The following is an 18,572-nucleotide window of genomic DNA, read 5'->3' on the forward strand; positions in this document are numbered from 1 at the left end:
AGGAAGAATAGGGAGGAAGGGAAAAGTTACATAATATAAGAAGAAATGTGATAGAGGGAAAGGATAAAACAAGTAGGATAAGGGTGGCATGGTATAAAAGGTATGCGCTGAAACAGAGGTTAGTTTGGGGAAAAAAAAAAAAAAAAGATGAATAAGTAAGCAAAGCGTAGATTAGGAATTATTGAAGGCATCTTGAAATAGGAAAGTTTTGAGATTAATCTTAAATTTTTGTAAATGAATTTCATCCCGAAGAAATTGAGGGAGAGAATTCCATAATGTGGGGGCAGTAATAGCAAAGTTAGTTTTCCTAGTATAGTAGGATTCTTTTAAAGAAGGAATGAAAAGGAGTTTTTGGTCTGTAGATCTTAATGAACGGGGAGAGCTTTGGGGTATTAATAATTTATCAAGAAATAAAGGCAGATGGGAAAGTTTGATTTTAAAAGAGAGTAATATGATTTTATAAATTATACGGTGGGTGACTGGAAGCCAATGAGCCTCTTTAAGAAGGGGGGTGACATGTTCGAATTTTCCTATTTTGTTGATGAGTTTAATTGCGGTATTTTGTATGAGTTGTAAACGTCGAAGTTCTTTTTGGGGTAGTCCATTTAAGAGAGAATTACAGTAATCTAAGTGAGAAATGACTAGAGAATGAATTAGGATATTAATTGAGTCAGTATTTAGAATGGAGCTGAGGGAACGGATGATACGTAGTTTAAAGAAACATGTTTTTACAACTGAACTAATATGGTCATGAAAATTAAGCTCTCTATCTAAGATAACGCCTAGTAATTTTATTTTAGTATCCATAAATAATGGTGTAGATTTAATGTAAATTGTTCCCGGTAATGTTTCAGATTTTTTAATGGGGAAAAGGAGACCACAGGATTTATCAATGTTGAGTGAGAGTTTATTGGAAAAAAGCCAATCACTAATGGTATCTAATTTGGTATTTAGATCATTAATATCTGAGGGGTTTAAAGTATTGATCGGATAAAGCAGCTGTATATCGTCGGCATAGGCGAAAATTGAAAATCCTAATGATTGGGCAAGAGAAAGAAGAGGGGAGAGAAAGATATTGAATAATAATGGAGATAGGATAGAGCCCTGAGGAACTCCGAAGGTTTGGGTTACCGGAGAAGAGGTTTGGTTTTTTACATGGACTTTAAAGTTACGTTGATGAAAGTAGGATATAAACCAGTTGAGAGCATGACCTGAGATATTACAATCTGCTAATCTAGATAGAAGTAAAGAATGATCAATGGTGTCGAATGCTGCAGATAGAGGCTAGTACTGGGCAGACTTGCACGGTCTGTGTCTATCTGTATATGGCCGTTTGGGAGAGGATGGGCAGGGGAGGGCTTCAATGGCTGGGAGGGTATAGATGGGCTGGAGTCGGGTTTGACAGAGATTTCGGCAGTTGGAACCCAAGCACAGTACCAGGCAGAGCTTTGGATTCTTGCCCAGAAATAGCTAAGAAGGAGAAATTTAAAAAATTTTAATTGAATCAAGTTGGGCAGACTGGATGGACCATTCGGGTCTTTATCTGCCGTCATCTACTATGTTACTATGTTACTGTGTGAAAATACAAAAGGTACCTATTTTATCACTGTTTTATAGCAGCAATTATTTTATTGTTTGTAACTGGTTTTGTATACGTATTGTTATGATGATGATTATATATGTACTTGCTGTGACCTGCTTTGTGTAAAGCGGGCTACAAGTAAATAAACTATAAACTATAATAAAGGAGCTTATGTGCATTTTTTAAAACATGCAACCAAAACTATACTCTGTAGCTTACAAACTCTTATGCACAAATTATAACTGCTTTGAAGAAGGTATAAATGAGTGCATTCATTTATTTTAATTAACCTGGACATTTCTTATCTGCTTACCAAGTCAGTTCAAAGTAGATTACATAATAATTCAAATTTAGCCTCAATAAGCATATAATAAAAAATATGAACCTCTCACAATTATGACACATTTATAACAGAGTAGACCAACCTATAAAAGTTAAAAAAAAAAAATAAATCATTTTTCCCCAAAATGAAAATTAAAAAGTAATGTCTTTAAAATCCTTATAAATTCCTTATAGGGAAGGGGATTTTTTTCCTGTTATTTCATATGGGAATGAATTCCACAAAGTTCAACCACTACCTAAATACTGTAGTCCTTTTCCTTGTGCTTTGCAATTTTATGAAGGAGGAGACTGGGTAATGGTTTCAGGTTTTATTAAAATTTGATAAAAACGCTTTTATAATAAATTCAAAGCGATGTACATTAAAAAAATATATTCACATTGAAGCATACAATGGACTAACTATAGACGTCATACTTGGATAAGGAGAGGGAAAAAGGGAAAAAGGATAGAACTACAATTTCAAATAGAAAAGAACAATTAAGGAAAACACATGAAGGGAGGGGGACACCCTGTTTACTTGAAGTGCCTTTTCTTTGGAAATTATAGCTTTAATGACGGGGCAGACAATATTGGAGGTTTTATCCTAAGCTAATTCCCGAAAGCATCAATGAAGAAGAAAGCTCTTTAGTGAACTTTTAAATCGTTCTAATAGTGTTTCTTCCCGAAGATGAATAGGTAGGTGATTCCATTGCTGGAGAGCTGTAACAAAGTAGCCATATTTCATTTTTGATAGCAAAAACTTATAATTATCATTTCTACATTTGGGGTTTTAACAACACTGTGGGTCTCCAGCAATTACCAGCAATAATACAAAATTAATTTGATAACAGGATATTAAATACTATAATTTAGTACTAATAATTAATATTGAGAAGTATTGCTCTTTAAGCTGTGATATTAACATCTTGGGAGTCTTTTAAAATCATGGCCAATAAATTCTGCATGTACTGAACATAGGTAAAATCCTCTTTTAATAGATTAAAATCTATCTCTTGCACCCAGAATACACAAAAAACAATTTCTAAAAGTACCTCTATTTCCCACAAAGCTTTGGAACTTGTAGCTGAAGTTGCTGACTGTCGTAAAGTTGTTCTAAGAAATATATGTTGTTTCTTCTCATAATCATCACATGTCAGAAATTTTTCTTGCTCTGCGTGAAATAATCTCACAACATCACCCTGAAAGAACCAGAAATAAGGTATAATATTAACATGCAGTTTATAAAGGATAAACTTTCACAGAATAACAACTTTCCTCTGCTGTTTAATCTCTCTGTATCAGCAATCATGTATGTAATTGTTGTTATAAAATACTAATGTTAAGTGGGTACTTAAGCTTCATCATTTAGGTGCAGCCATTTACGCTGCATCAATGGCTGGTATAAGGGAAGATTAGGTACTTACCTTGATAATTTTCTTTCTAGTAAATAGGCACATCATTCTTGAACCGGTGAGATAATAATAATAATAATAATAATAACTTTATTTTTATATACCGCCAGCTATCTTGCGACTTCTAGGCGGTTTACAATAAAAGAAACTGTGAATACAATGAAGGAAATGTAAATACAATAAAGAGAAACTTTACGTACAATGAATTAAAGAGTATCGCAGTGTACATCTCAATACAATAAAGGGAAACTTTACGTACAATGAATTAAAGAGTATAGCAGTATACATCTCGTACAATGGATTAAAGAGTATAGCAGTATACATCTGATAATATTAATAATGTTAGCAACAGTTTGTGTGTTGCAAGGCCAGGAAGTGCCAAGCTGTTTGCACAGAAGTAGAAATGTTCCGTAAATTGAATAGGGTGTTCATAGTTAGTGGTTAGGGGTTGGGGTTAACAGTTTACAAGATCAGGTATGTGATGATGTTACGAGGGGGGTTGATGTTCCGGTTCGTTGCCTAGGTATTTCAAGAATAGGTAAGTTTTTAGGTGTTTCCTGAATTCTTCATATGTGCATTTCTGATTGTGAAATCTGGTGTAGTGAGCCTCATTTACATTGTTCTACTCTCAGGCGGGGACCTCCTGCAAGGGGGTGGAGGAGATGGGTCTGATTCAAGACCACAAGATTCCTCAGCAGATAAGTCTAGTTAATCAGAGAAGGAATTGTGAGTTGGATCTGAATCATATTCTTCAATGTTTTTCTCCGGAGATGGAGGAGGTTGGGATGAATAACATGAAGAATGTTAACACTGTGGTGTAGGGGAGTGTCAACTATGGTATGAAGAGTAACTTCAAAGTGTTCTACATGACCGTCGGTGCCAATCCGACAAGTGTCTAAATTGAGAGGTTGAACTACATTTCCTCAATGATGCAGCTGCTTGGACAACAAATGGTGTCAGCATGGATTCCGAGAAAGCACAGTTACTTACCGTAACAGGTGTTATCCAGGGACAGCAGGCAGATATTCGCTACATGTGGGTGACGTCATCAACAGAGACCCCTTGCGAACGTTCTCACAAGCAGACTTGCTTGAAGATTTTCAAGCTTGCGAGTGTACCGCGCATGCGCGTTTGCCTTCCCGCCCGACTCAGGACGTGCGTCTCCTCAACGTGGCCTCAGTTCAGATAGCCAGCAAGGAAGCCAACCCGGGGAGGTGGGTGGGTTGCGAGACTATCTGCCTGCTGTCCCTGGATAACACCTGTTACAGTAAGTGTGCTTTATCCCAAGACAAGCAGGCAGCATATTCTCTACATGTGGGAGACCTCCAAGCTAACCAGAAAGGGACAGTGGGAGAGTTGGCAATCTTGGAAAACAGATGTTGCAAAACTGACTGGCCAAAATGGCTGTCACGCCTGGAGAAAGCATCCAGACAGTAGTGAGACCAAGTTGCAACCTTGCAGATTTCTTCAATCGGTTCAATCAGAGGAAAGCAACAGATGCCGCCATCGCTCTGACCTTATGTCCCGTGACCCGACCCAGAAGGGAGAGACCAGCCTGAGCATAACAGAAAAAGATACAAGCAGCCAACCAGTTAGAAATGGTCCACTTAGAAACAGGATGCCCCAAACAATTGTGATTGAAAGAGACGAAAAGCTGGGGAGCAGTCTGATGAGGCGCAGTGCGCTGCAAGTAAAAGGGCAGCGCACGTTTACAGTCAAGAGTATGGAGAACCACCTCACCAGGGTGAGAATGGGGCTTCGGGAAAAACACCGAAAGAACCACGGACTGGTTGATGTGAAAGTCCGAAAAAACCTTAGGCAAGAATTTAGGATGGATACAAAGAACCATCATCATGATGGAAAACAGTGAAAGGAGGGTCCGCCACCAAGGTCTGCAGCTCACTGACCCTACGAGCAGAAGTGAGCGAAATAATAAACACAAACTTCCACGTGAGATACTTCAAGTGAGCCCTAGCCAGCAGCTCAAACGGTGGTTTCATCAAGTAAGTAAGGACCACGTTGAGATCCCAAACCACAGGAGGAGGTTTAAGGGGGGGATGAACGTGGAAAAGACCCTTCATGAACCGGGAAATCACAGGATGAATATAGAGCGGTTTCCTGTTGATCAGCAGATTAAAGGCAGCAATGACACTGAGGTGGACTCGAATCGAAGTGGATTTGAGACCAGCGTCAGATAAATGCAACAGATAATCAAGCACAGAGGACAAGGAGACAGATTGAGGCTCCAGATGCTGCATAGCACACCAAGAAGAAAATCGGGTCCACTTCTGCTGGTAACATTGGCAAGTGGATCCCTTCCAAGACGCCTCTAGAACATCCAGGACTGACTGAGACAACTGGAAAGAGGCCATCAAGTTTCGAGGAACCAAGGTGTTAAGTGTAGAGATTGCAGGTTTGGATGGAGCAGAGATCCCCGACTCTGCATAAGCAGTGAAGGAAAAACAGGCAGAAGAAGAGGCTCCCTGGGACTGAGTTGCAGAAGGGAGAACCATGGTTGCCGGGACCACCAAGGAGCAATCAGAATCATGGTGGTGTGAATAGACTTGAGCTTGACGAGAGTCTTTAGAATCAGAGGGAATGGAGGGAACGCGTAGAGAAACAGGTTCATCCAATCCAGGAGGAAAGCATCTACCTCGAAATGGTGGGGGGTATAAACCCTGGAGCAGAAACGAGGCAACTTGTGATTGCGGGGGTACACGAACAGGTCGATCTCCGGAGTCCCCCACCGCACAAACACCTGACACAGAGTCAAGGAATGGATTGACCATTCGTGAGGCTGCAGAAGGCAGCTCAACTTGTCGGCCAGGCAGTTCCACTGACCCTGAATGTAGATCGCACGGAGAAAAATGTTGTGGCGGATCGCCCAATCCCAGAGCCGCATCGGTTCCTGGCACAGGGACAGAGATCCCGTGCCTCCCTGTTTGTTGCTATAATACATGGCGACCTGGTTGTCCGTATGAATCAGCACCACACGGTCACGAAGCAGATGACGGAAAGCCTTCAGAGCGTTGAAAACCGCTCGGAGCTCCAGCAAATTGATGTGGCAGAGATGGTCCGCAGTAGACAAAAGCTCCTGGGTGCGAAGACCATCCAGATGAGCCCCTCAAACATAGGCCAAGTCCGTCATGAGAACTTTCTGCGGGGGAGGAGCGTGAAACAGAAAACCTCTGGGAAGATTGGAAGAGAGTATCCACCAGCAGAGAGACTGCTTCAACAAAGGAGTCACGACAATGTGTCGAACCACAGGTTCCCGATCCTAGTTCCATTGAGACGCCAGAGTCCACTGAGGTATGCGGAGGTGAAGTCTGGCAAAAGGAGTCACGTGAACCGTGGAGGCCATGTGGCCCACCAGGACCATCATGAGACGGGTCGGGAGATGGGCTTTAAAATAGGGCTTTCGGCTCAAGAGTGCTATGTAAAGCTAAGTAATGTTTATTGTTTTCTTCATCTATCTAATTTATTTCAAAAAAGTGAGTTTCTACATTTTATCTCACATAATGAATACCATAGCCTGAATAAAGTAGCCAATGTTATTTGTAACAATTGAAAACTATGCACATGGGCCCCAAACATTTAATTGTATTATGCCATCATTATCTTTAAGATATTTTATAATAAAAAGGGTTAAGTGGGATCACTAAATGTTTGGCTTGGAAGATTATTTTATATTAAAGATGACTGGAATTGCCTTCAAGAAAAGGTTTCAAGGGTCAATCAAAGAAGACAAACAAGTATCTGATAAGTTAAATGCATTCTTTGCCTCTGTCTTCACAAATGAGGACACTACAACAATGCCAGACACAGAGAAGATATTCACCGAAGGCATAGAGGAAAGCCTCGAAACAGTAAATGTGGAGTTGGACATGATATACTTTCAGATTGACAAATCCCCTGGACCGGATGGAATTCACCCGAGAGTATTAAAGGAATTTAAGGTTGAAATTGGCGAACTATTGCAATCCTTAGCTAACATGTCAATTAGAACCGGGCAAATACCAGAGGACTGGAGGATAGCAAATGTCATCACAATTTTCAAAAAAGGATCAAGAGGTGAACCAGGAAACTACAGACCTGTGAGTCTCACATCAGTTCCTGGGAAGATAATTAAAGACAACATTGTACAACACTTGGAAGATCACAACCTAATAAGGGCTAGTCAACACGGCTTTAGGAAGGGGAAGTCATGTCTGACAAATTTACTTCAATTCTTTGAGAAGGTGAACAAACAATTGGATAGTGGAAATCCAGTGGATATAGTTTACTTGGATTTCCAGAAAGCGTTTGACAAGGTTCCGCATGCAAGGCTTATGAGAAAACTACTGAGCCATGGAATAGGAGGAGAAGTGCACAGATGGATTGGCAAATGGCTTGAGAACAGAAGGCAGAGGGTTAGCATTAATGGGCAATTCTCGGACTGGGAGAGAGTGACCAGTGGCGTGCCCCAGGGTTCGGTTCTTGGGCCTATATTGTTTAATATTTTTATATACGACCTTGAAGAGGAAACAACATGCAATGTAACAAAGTTTGCAGATGATACAAAAATATGTCGGGTGGTTGGCTCCCTAGGGGACTGCGAGGATCTCCAGAAGGATCTAAACCAGCTGGAAACTTGGGCAAAAAAGTGGCAGATGAATTTTAACATAGATAAATGCAAGGTGATGCATCTAGGAAAGAAAAACAAAGAACATGAGTATAAGATGTTAGGGGTGACATTAGCCAAATGCGAACAAGAAAGGGATTTGGGGGTACTGATAGACAGAACCCTAAAGCCTTCGGCTCAATGTGCGGTGGCGGCGAAGAAAGCAAGCAGGATGTTGGGCATGATTAAGAAGGGGATCACGAGCAGATCGGAAGAGGTCATAATGCCACTTTACAGAGCGATGGTCAGACCTCACTTGGAATACTGTGTCCAACACTGGTCTCCATACCTAAAGAAGGATATAACTCTGCTGGAGAGGGTGCAGAGGCAAGCCACGAAACTAGTCAAAGGTATGGAAAATGTGAGCTACGAAGAACGCCTCAGAAAACTGGGACTATTCACCCTCGAGAAGAGAAGATTGCGAGGGGATTTGATAGAGACTTTTAAAATATTAAAGGGATTTGATAAAATAGACCAGGAAACAGCATTACTAACATTTTCGGAGGTGACACGGACAAGGGGTCATAGCCTGAAACTGAGTGGCAGCAGGTTTAGGACAAATGTTAGGAAGTTCTGTTTCACACAGCAAGTGGTTGGCGCTTGGAATGCTCTCCCGGAGGAGGTTGTGGCGGAGACTACTGTTCCGAGTTTCAAACGCAAGTTGGATGCACACCTTCTTACAAATCATATTGAGGGATACGGGAAATACGGGTCTCCAAAAAGGAGTACCTAAATGGGCCACCGCGTGTGCGGATCGCCGGACAAGATGGACCACGATCTGATCCGGTGAAGGCATTTCTTATGTTCTTATGTTTGTTGGCAAATTGATGGATAGGAAACCTTTTTCCCATCCTTTCTTTCTTTCATTATTTATTAGACATAACTGACATTGAACCATGGTTTCACATTGCCATGGCTTTGGCGCTAACTATGAGTTTATAGGCCTAAAGAATTTAAAAAAAAAAAATCAATTGAACAATAATAATGTACTTACACCCTTAAGAACATCATCTCGGTAGTCACTGAATTTCATGAATAGGGTTATTTTCCAGCTAGTGTTGCAATTTACAGCATTTACCTGTTCACAGAAACAAAGAATAATTACAAGACACACTGTTATAGTATCAGGTACAGTACAAATTAGCATTTGCCTAGTTTTTCCCCAAAGTGAGTTCTAACAGAACAAAGGGATAGATTCATTAAGCCCACCGATCTAGTCCCGACCACTATGCGACCACTTAGCAACCCGATTTCCCTCCAACCCAATTCACTAACCTCATGGCCGATCATCCTACAATCCGATCCGTGCATGCAAATGAGGCAAAACGGCATGTAAAGTAGGCAGGAAGCAATTCACTAACAAAAAACTTGAACACCAACTAGGCTGGCCGATCAACAAACAAGCGACTGCTGGGGACAAGTGACTCACGAGGTTTCCGACTGCATCTCCTGCTCTCTCTGCCCTGACTTTCCAGCTCTCTGCCCCAATCGCCGCCTTACTTCAGCCCCGATCGCCACCCTGCTTCTGCCCCGACTCTCCTGGCCTTCCCCCACAGTATGAGCCCTTGGTTTTAACCCACGGGTTTAAAGCAGGTTAAAACCATGGGCTCGATGTAAAAAGTAAAATTTAAAAAAAGAGGTTGCTGCTCTGTAAGCATGCATAGACCATCTACAGATGGTCTGCGCATGCGTTGGGATCGCTATTCAGTTATCCGTGCAGTCGGTTGGAGGCGTGATTCCAAGCGATCGTAGAAGATTGCTGTTGCAGAAGGAGTCCCGTTGGATTTTCAAACTTGGTTCCTTGAAACCAGTAGGCTTAAATACCGTAGTCGAATGGAGTTCTTTCTTTTAGTTAGAGTTATGACTTAATGGTATTTTCACATGCACTAATATGTATTTTAATGTTATTTTAGTTATTGTGGCACCTCTATTATCTTATATTTTAAAATTTTGCGCGTCATGAATATTTAATGAGATAGTTACTTAAGCGCATGCGTGGCGTACTAACTGTGCCAGCGCCATTTTCTGCCAGATAAACTAGAGAGCAGAGCTGCCCAGTAAGTAACCGTCTTTTTAAGTTTACAGAATGTTTATAGTATACTAGTGTTTAAGCCCGATACATTAACGGGTGCTAGAATATATGGCTGTCTGTCTTTATTTATGTCTCTCTCCCTGCTCCTGTCTCTTTCTTCCTTTCTTTCTGTCTCTCTCCCTCCTGCAATTTTTCTATCTCTCTCCCTGGCACCCTTTGTCTGTCTGTCTTTCTTTCTGTCTCTCTCTGGTCCCCTGTCTATCTTTATTTCTGTCTGTCTCTCTCCCTAGCCTCCTTTGTCTGTCTGTATTTCTTTCTGTGTCTCCCCCCCCCGCCCCCACTTTCCTTTGCAGAAGCAGCATTCCCTTCCCCTCCAGATCCCTATGAAGTAGAAGCAGCATTTTCCCCCACCCACCCCCCCATTCCCTTCTCTCCCCCCCCTACCACTTTCCTTTGCAGAATCAGCAGCGGTATTTCCCTTCCCCTCCAGGTCCCTGCTGAAGCAGTAGCAGCATTTTCCCCCACCCCCCATTCCCTTCTCTTACCGTGAGCTGCCCTGCTCCGTTCGGCCCCTCCCCCTTCCCTTCCCGCGTGCTGGCCTGCTGCGGCTGAAGGTTTTTTTTCAGCGACTCCTCCTGTTAAAATTCTAATCCTGTTAAAACTCCCCCCCTTCCCGCAACAACCGCTACCACTCCTGTTCAAAGTGGCCTGCTGAGGTTCGCGGCCAGCTGTAACGAACCTCGCAGGCCGCTCTCCAACTCGGTAGCATGGTCCCTCTGACGCGATCGCGTCAGAGGGAACGTGCTACCATGTGGAGAGCGGTTTGCGAGGTTCGTTACAGCCGGCCGCGAACCTCAGCAGGCCACTTTGAACAGGAGCGGTAGCGGTTGTTGCGGGAAGGGGGGGAGTCGGCGACTTGCAGGCCCTGTGAACAGGAGCGACAGCGGCGGCAGGACCATGAGCCCTCCTCCCGCCATCCGCCGCCAGTGCCACTCCTGTCGTTCGATGCACCTAACTGGCGCATACGCCTCAAGCCACGGACACAGCACACATCAGGTCCCCACAGGAGATGAGCCGCCGCTGCTGACTGCCAAGGTAGGCTGGGAAGAAGGCTGGGGACTCACGCATGCGCACTCATGCGGCCACGGAACTACAGATCATGGAAGCACACAAATAGGAGTGCGCATGCGCGAGTTAGCCTTTTATTATATAGGATTATAAGGTAGTATAATTCTTCAATGTGACACGTTTTTTGTAATTGTCTTTAGCCAATCGTTACGACCCCTGAAGAAGCCGAAGATTCGGTGAAACGGGTCCCGTTGGGCTTTACCGACACCACATGAGAATTGACAGTGTTTTAAGATAAGTGCTGTCTTAGTTTCATTCCAGTCACACTAGAGCACTTTATTTTTGGATGATTTGCACTAAGCATTTGCACTTTATATATACAAACGCAGAACCCAGTGAATAATATCTTTCACCTGTGTAAGCTGTTTACAGAAATCTATAATGATTTAATAGTACAGGTATCTGAGGGTACTGCAGTATACTATAGCCTTTCTCTTTATCACAAGTCCTTTCTTTTTGTTGATCTATTAATTTGTGGTCTTGTTTTCCATTGTAAGTTTTTTGAGTGTGATAAACTTTATCCATCAACAATGTTCGATGAAAATGAACTTATAGACAAACCAGTGGTATACCAAGGGGGGAGTAGAAGGGGCAGTTCATCCCGGGTGCCCACTCTAAGGGGGAACCTCCCGCCCTACTCTGTCGGTGCTGCTTTCCTGAACCAGCGGTAGTAAAACTTTAAATTCAGTCAGAAGGGACCTTCCTGCGCCTCACATAGCTGCTGATCCAAACCCTCCGACGTCACTTCCTTATTCCGGAGGAGAGCCACCAGCCACGGGGAAGTACAGCAAGGACCCGCAATGACTGCATTTAAGTTTACAGCCACTGTTGCTGGTTCAAGAAGCATACAGCAGCAGTGGGGAGGTGAGGGGGGCAAGATACTGGATGGCATTGGAGTAGAGGGCAATGTTCCCTCTAAGCTGTGCAGGTGCCCAGCCATGCACTTCTCTCCAGAACCCAGCGCAGCAGCTCTTGGCTGCCGTGAACCAGGAGCAGCACTTCCCACCACCAGGATGTATCTTGGAGCAGGCCAAACGGCTACTCCCTGAAGTCCGGGGTGCCTTCCATTCCCCCCCCCCCCCTCTCCTCTGTGGAATCCATTTCTGCAGCTTTTTCATCCTTCAGGCAGCTGGTAGCATACACTGCTATGGTCAACCGTTTCTTACTCCTCAAAATGGTAACATGTACGCCACCCAAGTAGCCCCGGTGCTCAAGAGCCATGCCGTAAGACCAAAATGGTCTGAATCCTGCAGAGCAATTGGGCCTTGCATGAGAAGCTGGGGTTAACAGGGAAGCCTGAGACCCTGACCCTAGTGTAGAAATACTAGGTCTGCATACCACGGAGTCTCATCCAGTCTGGCACCACTAGAAATACCCTTCCTTGGTGTGTCATTATTCTGCACAAATGACAGCCTATCATGGGCCATGGAGGGAAAACATAGAGAAGATCTGTTGTTGACAAGGTTGAATCATAAAGCAAAAGTGGGAATGGCCAGGTTAAACATACATATTATATTTATTTTAGTTTATTTTTATTTCTTACATACTGCTATACCGTGAAGTTCGAAGCGGTTTACAATAAAGATATATTTTGACAGTACATGGGATACAAACGGTTTACAATAAAGATACGTTTAGTCAGTACATGGGGTGCAAGTGGTTTACAGTAAAGATACATTTTGTCAGTACATGGGATACAAGTGGGTTACAATACAAGTGGTTTACAATAAAGATACGTTTTGTCAGTACATGGGATACAAGTGGTTTACAGTAAAGATATATTTTGTCAGTGCATGGGATACAAGTGGGTTACAATACAAGTGGTTTACAATAAAGATACATTTTGCCAGTACATGGGTTACAATAAAGATACGTTTTGTCAGTACATGGGGTGCAGGTGGGTTACAATAAAGAGACATTATGTCAGTACATGAGATTCATGTATAAGTTAGTTTCAAACCTTGGATTGGGGGGCGAGGTGTGGAAGAGGGTCATGGCGAGGAAGAGTTGGGTATGGGAATTAAGAATTTGTTAAATAGTCGAGTTTTCAGGGATTTTCTAAAGTCTGCCTATGTAGTGGCCTCAAGTATGGGCTTTCCAAGCCATGTGTTCAGCCTAGCTGCCTGGAATGATAACATTCTATCTAGAAACTTTTTGTATTAGTAAGATTTCAAGGTGGGGTAATTAAATAGGTTTGTTCTGTGAGTGCTCTTGGACTCGTTGGGGGAGAACTGGGAGATTAGGTAAGTTGGAAGAATCCCAAAGACAGCTTTGTAACAAAAACAAGCAAACTTGAAGAGGACTCTGGATTCTGCTGGTAACCAGTGGAGTTTCTGATAATAAGGGGTAATGTGTTCCCAGTTTTTTAAACCGTGGATTAGTCGGATCGCGGTGTTCTGAATTAATCTCAGCTTGTTGAGGTTCTTTTTATAAGCTCCTAGGTATATGATGTTACAGTAATCTAGGGTGCTTAAGATGGACGATTGTACTAGTAAACGGAAGGACTTTTCATCAAAGAATTTTTTAATAGTGCGAAGTTTCCAGAGGACCGAAATACATTTTTTAAACAGTAGGTTTGTGTGATTTTCCAGGGTTAGGTGTTTGTCAAGTGTTACCCCAGAATCTTTATGGTTTGGTCAATTTTGTATTCTCGGCTCTGTAGGTGAATTGAATTTTCTTTTATCTTTTCGTTGGGTGATGCCAGGAAGAATTTGGTTTTTTCTGTGTTGAGTTTCAGTTTGAAGGCCATCATCCAGCGCTCTAGTTGATTTAGGATGTTGGTTAAGGAGTTGGTGAATTGTGACATTAGGGCGGTTAGCGGAATCACTACAGTAAGTCATCTGCTTAGATGTAGAAGGTGAGCCCTAGGCTTTGTAGCAGGTTTCCTAGTGAGCTGAGGTAGATATTAAAGAGGGTTGGGGATAGGGGGGAACCCTGAGGTACTCCGCAGTTGTTATTCCAGCTATGGGAAAGTTTGTCATCTTTGAATACCTGGTAGGATCTGTTCCTGAGGAATCCCTGGAACCAATTGTGAGCGTATCCTGTGATGCCTGTGGCTTCTAGGCAGTTCAAAAGAATGGTATGATCTACTAGGTCAAAGGCGCTACTTAGGTCCAGTTGTAGGATCATGGCGCTGGTACCTTGGGCGAGAAGGAGTAGCGAGGCCATGATTGTTTCGGTGCTTTGACCAGGTCTGAAGCCTGACTGGTTGTTGTGCAGTAAGTTAAATTTGTCTAAATATGAATTTAGTTCAGCATTTGCTCTCCCTTCCATTATTTTGACCGCGAGAGGGATGTTTGCGATAGGTCTGAAATTGGTTAGGTTGTTGGGTGGTTCTTTGTTGTTCTTTTTAATGGGTGTTATTACAATTTGACCTAAGTTTTTTGGAAATATTCCTGCGGTTAGTTGTAGGTTGACCCAGTTGAGTAGTTTGGCTTTGAAGATGATTGGGGCTGCTTTCATTACATCTGGGGAGCAAGTGTCCAATCTGCAGTATGATTTGACGTATTTGTTGTAGAATTTGTTAAATGTTTGCCAATCGGTCTCACTAAAGTTGGATCAGCTCATGTCTGCTTTGACAGCGACTAGGTCTTGTGGAATGGAGTAGTCCCAGTGGGAGTCTGGAGAATCCTTTATAGAGTGTCTTAAGTTATTTACTTTGGTGTCAAAGTTGGTCCGCCAGGTTGTTGGCTGTCACTGTGGATTCTTCTGTCAGGTTTGTGTGAAATTGAATGTCATATAAGTCATGGACCAGTCTGAAAAGTTTGCTGCTATTTATGGAGGTGTTACCAATTATGTTGGCGTAGAAGGTTCTTTTCTTTTCTTTGGCTGAGATTTTATAGCTTTTCAGCTTTTGGTGCCAAGCATTTCTAGTCTCTGGGGTTCCTAGTTTTGACCATTTTGACCAGACCATTTTCTTTCTAGCTTTCTTAATTCTCTTTTTATCTCTAGGAGCTCTGGGTCGAACCAGCCTAGGTCTCTTCCTTCTTTTTTTCAGTTGGGCTATTTCATTTAGTATGCGAGTGCTGGTTTTGATCCAGGAGCACATAAATTGATTGTTTTCCTCATCTTGGTTATGAGTGATGTCATAGTTAACAGGTTACAATTTGACACAATTATAATACAAGTTTACAATACAAGGCTGTATCCTAACTTGAGTTGAGCTTCAATGACTGGCAGCTGGGACATATGCTTAACAGAGTGGATCAAAATAACTAGGTATACTGGAAATGTGAATTTATCTTTATCTGCAGTCATTTACTAAGTTAATATGTCTCTGGTTTAGTCAATCATAATGTGCTATATAAAAAGGTGTATCATATAGATAAATAGAAAATTAATTTTAACAGTGGTATACAGTTGAAGATGCAAAATAAACTGTTCTGGAACACAGAAACCAATAATATCTCTTTTCCTAATTTTCAAAAGTTATTTGAAGACAGGGAAACCTACCTCTTTGCATCCTTGGTTATCCAGGAGCTCTATGTTGCTGGCATGCAGAGGCTGACCTGCATTGACTGGCATCAACACAACCTTGTCTCCTACAACAACCTGCAGGCAAAAATTAAAAGTCTAAGCACAAGAAAGAAAAATGTTTCATTAGTAGTGTCCTGTTCTACATAACATCTAAACTTGTGCAACCAGCGCTAACCATGTATAGAGCTCGAAGTTGCTTGCATGTCCTGCTATCAAGCAGAGTCTTAAACCAGATTGTATGGAAGCAGAGTCTTAAACCAGATTGTATGGAAGCAGAGTCTTAAACCAGATTGTATGGTCTTGAGGATTTTCCTATACATTATCTTTTTCTTTTTTTTTTCTTTTTTTAATCCTTTCAGCTCCTTTGAGCGACAAAGAATTCTTCAAATCCAGACTAATCCTAAGGCAGAAGGCAGGCAAAACCAATTCACAGGGCGTGGCTTCAGGACCACCAGACACTTCTACAAGAAAGAAGATTACTGAGGTAAGAACCTAATATTTCTTTCTAGTGCAATGTGTCTAGTGGTCCTGAAATGATAGGGACATACCAGAGCAGTTCCCAGAGTCTAGGGAGGGCTTGCCTTTAAGATGGAGGATCTGAAATTGACATCCTTCCCAGCTGTTTACCACAGGCAATATACGCTGAAGAGATGGCCATCTAAATCCATTGAGAAATAGAGGCCTTAAACGCTGGCTTGATCAGCCAGGAGTGGCTGGGAAACACAAATAGATGGTCAGTAAGGCGAAAGACATTTGTCCTTACCAAGCACTGGAGTAAAACACTGCGAATGTCTAGCTTCATCAAAACACTGTATGTCAGACCCCATGGACTGAAAAACAGGCAGATGAACTAGAGAGCTGCACGGGAACGGGGACGACGGGAATCCCGTGGCTTCTCCCTTTGGGTCACGGGGATCCTGTGGGGACGCCCCCTAGGGTCGCGGGGTTCCTGCGGGGTTGGATCATTTGGATGCACTTGAGCCGCAAGGCTCGTCTTCTTTTCCCTACCTGCCCTGCCGCAGCACACAGCCGACCCGGAAGTCTTCCACGATGTCAGTGCTGACGTCGGAGGGAGGGCTTAAGCAAAGCCCTCCCTCCCTCCGACGTCAGCACTGACATCGGGAAGACTTCCAGTCGGCTATGTGCTGCGGCAGGGCAGGTAGGATAAATTCAAGGCAGTGGCGTACCAAGGGGGGGGGGAGGAAGGTCCGCCCCGGGGCAGCCTTAGGGGGGGTGCAGAGCCAGCTAGAAGATCCCCTTACCTTCGTGGCGCTTTCCCTCGACCAACCGACAACAGGCCCGGTCCGACAAAACTCCCTGCCCTGTAGCAGTGAATCTAAATTACCTTCTTCACAGAGAGAGTGGTTGATCATTGGAACAAGCTTCCAGTGCAGGTGATCGAGGCAGACAGCGTGCCAGACTTTAAGAATAAATGGGATACCCATGTGGGATCCCTACGAGGGTCAAGATAAGGAAATTGGGTCATTAGGGCATAGACAGGGGGTGGGTAAGCAGAGTGGGCAGACTTGATGGGCTGTAGCCCTTTTCTGCCGTCATCTTCTATGTTTCTATGTTTCTTACAGCAGCTGGATTCAGGTCAGGGAGGTTTGTCGGACCGGGCCTGTTTTGTTGTCAGTCGGGCGGGGAAGCGCCATGAAGGTAAGGGGCAGGGAGGGAGAAAGGGAGGAAAGGTGGAGTGGAGAGGAAAAGACACTTAAGGGAAATGGGTAAAACTGAGGGGGGAGAAGGATGCTGAAAGGACATGGGGAAGACAGAGGGGGAGAAGGATACTGAAAGCACATGGGGAAGACAGAGGGAGGAGAAGGACGCTGACAGGACATGGGGAAGATGAGGGGAGAAGGACGCTAAAATGAACTGGGGAAGACAGAGGGGGGAGAAGGACGCTGAAAGGACATGGGGAAGACAGAGGGGGGAGAAGGATGCTAAAAGGACATGGGGAAGACGGGGGGGAGAAGGACGCTGAAAGGACATGGGGAAGACAGAGGGGGGAGAAGGATACTGAAAGCACATGGGGAAGACAAAGGGAGAAGAAGGACGCTGACAGGACATGGGAAGATCGGGTCCAGATGGCTCTTCCTGAAATTGTCAATCCAGCCCAAACGCTGGAGCAGTTCCATTACTTGGTGAACCATCAGTTAGCACTCCTGTTTGGACGGTACTCCAATTAGCAGATCATCCAGATAGGGGTGAACTGGAATCCCTATGCAACCACCACCATAACCTTGGTGAACATATTGGAGGGGGGGCTGTCACCAGGCCAAATGGGAGAGTCACAAATTGGAAATGCGCAGCACAAGAAGCAGCGGCAGCCAAGATCCCCAGAACAAGATCCTCAAATTGTTTCTTAAAAATCATGTCCACCCTTCAGTCCTGAGCACCTTCAGCAGAACACTGCCTTCGCTCAGGAGAGCAGTATGTTTCATGACCTGAGGGATTGCTGAATCCACCTTTGGCTAGGTAAAGAGCTGCTGGAACTCAGGTTGCCAAGGGATAAAGTTGTGCTATGGCCTTAGTCAACCGCGAGAACCTCCCATTGTTCCTTAACCTGGGCAGTAATGTTCAGATGCACTGGAAAGAAACAGGTCTGGTCGCTGAAATGACTCATGACTGTTTAGTGGGAAGTGGAGGGCTGTGCTTCCAGCTTCAAATATGAAACTGCATCAGAAATAAAATGGTGGACAGAGACTGACTTGAAGAGGCAGTGGATACAAGGATCTTTCCCCTGGTCAGGAGCCACGGAGGCCTCACGGCTACCAGGCGCGAACAGGGAACTGGCATCATCCAGGACTGAGTCAAAATCCTGGTACAAAAATGGCATGAAATCTGACATACCATCCAATGCATCTTAAGCCAAAAGGTCACTGGAGCCAGGGACCAGCTTGCTTACTTGAGAAGCAGACACCAGTGGAAAAGATGCTTCCTGGGTCGATGGTTCTGTGC

General features: G+C 43.6%; 1 protein-coding gene across 4 annotated transcripts in view; it reads right to left on the reverse strand.

Annotated features, from left to right (window-relative positions):
* ITPR2 (inositol 1,4,5-trisphosphate receptor type 2) overlaps window positions 1-18,572 on the reverse strand; it is a 665,265-nt gene that overhangs the window by 523,149 nt on the left and 123,544 nt on the right. For all 4 annotated transcript variants that reach the window (XM_033951965.1, XM_033951964.1, XM_033951967.1 and 1 more), the window contains exons 6-8: window positions 15,588-15,686; window positions 8,970-9,053; window positions 2,956-3,102 (exon numbers count right to left, since the gene is read on the reverse strand). In XM_033951965.1, the coding sequence (XP_033807856.1) occupies window positions 2,956-3,102; window positions 8,970-9,053; window positions 15,588-15,686 (330 nt within the window). The remainder of the gene's footprint in view (window positions 1-2,955; window positions 3,103-8,969; window positions 9,054-15,587; window positions 15,687-18,572) is intronic.

Source organism: Geotrypetes seraphini, chromosome 7, assembly GCF_902459505.1.
Source record: "Geotrypetes seraphini chromosome 7, aGeoSer1.1, whole genome shotgun sequence".
NCBI classification, from domain to species: domain Eukaryota; kingdom Metazoa; phylum Chordata; class Amphibia; order Gymnophiona; family Dermophiidae; genus Geotrypetes; species Geotrypetes seraphini.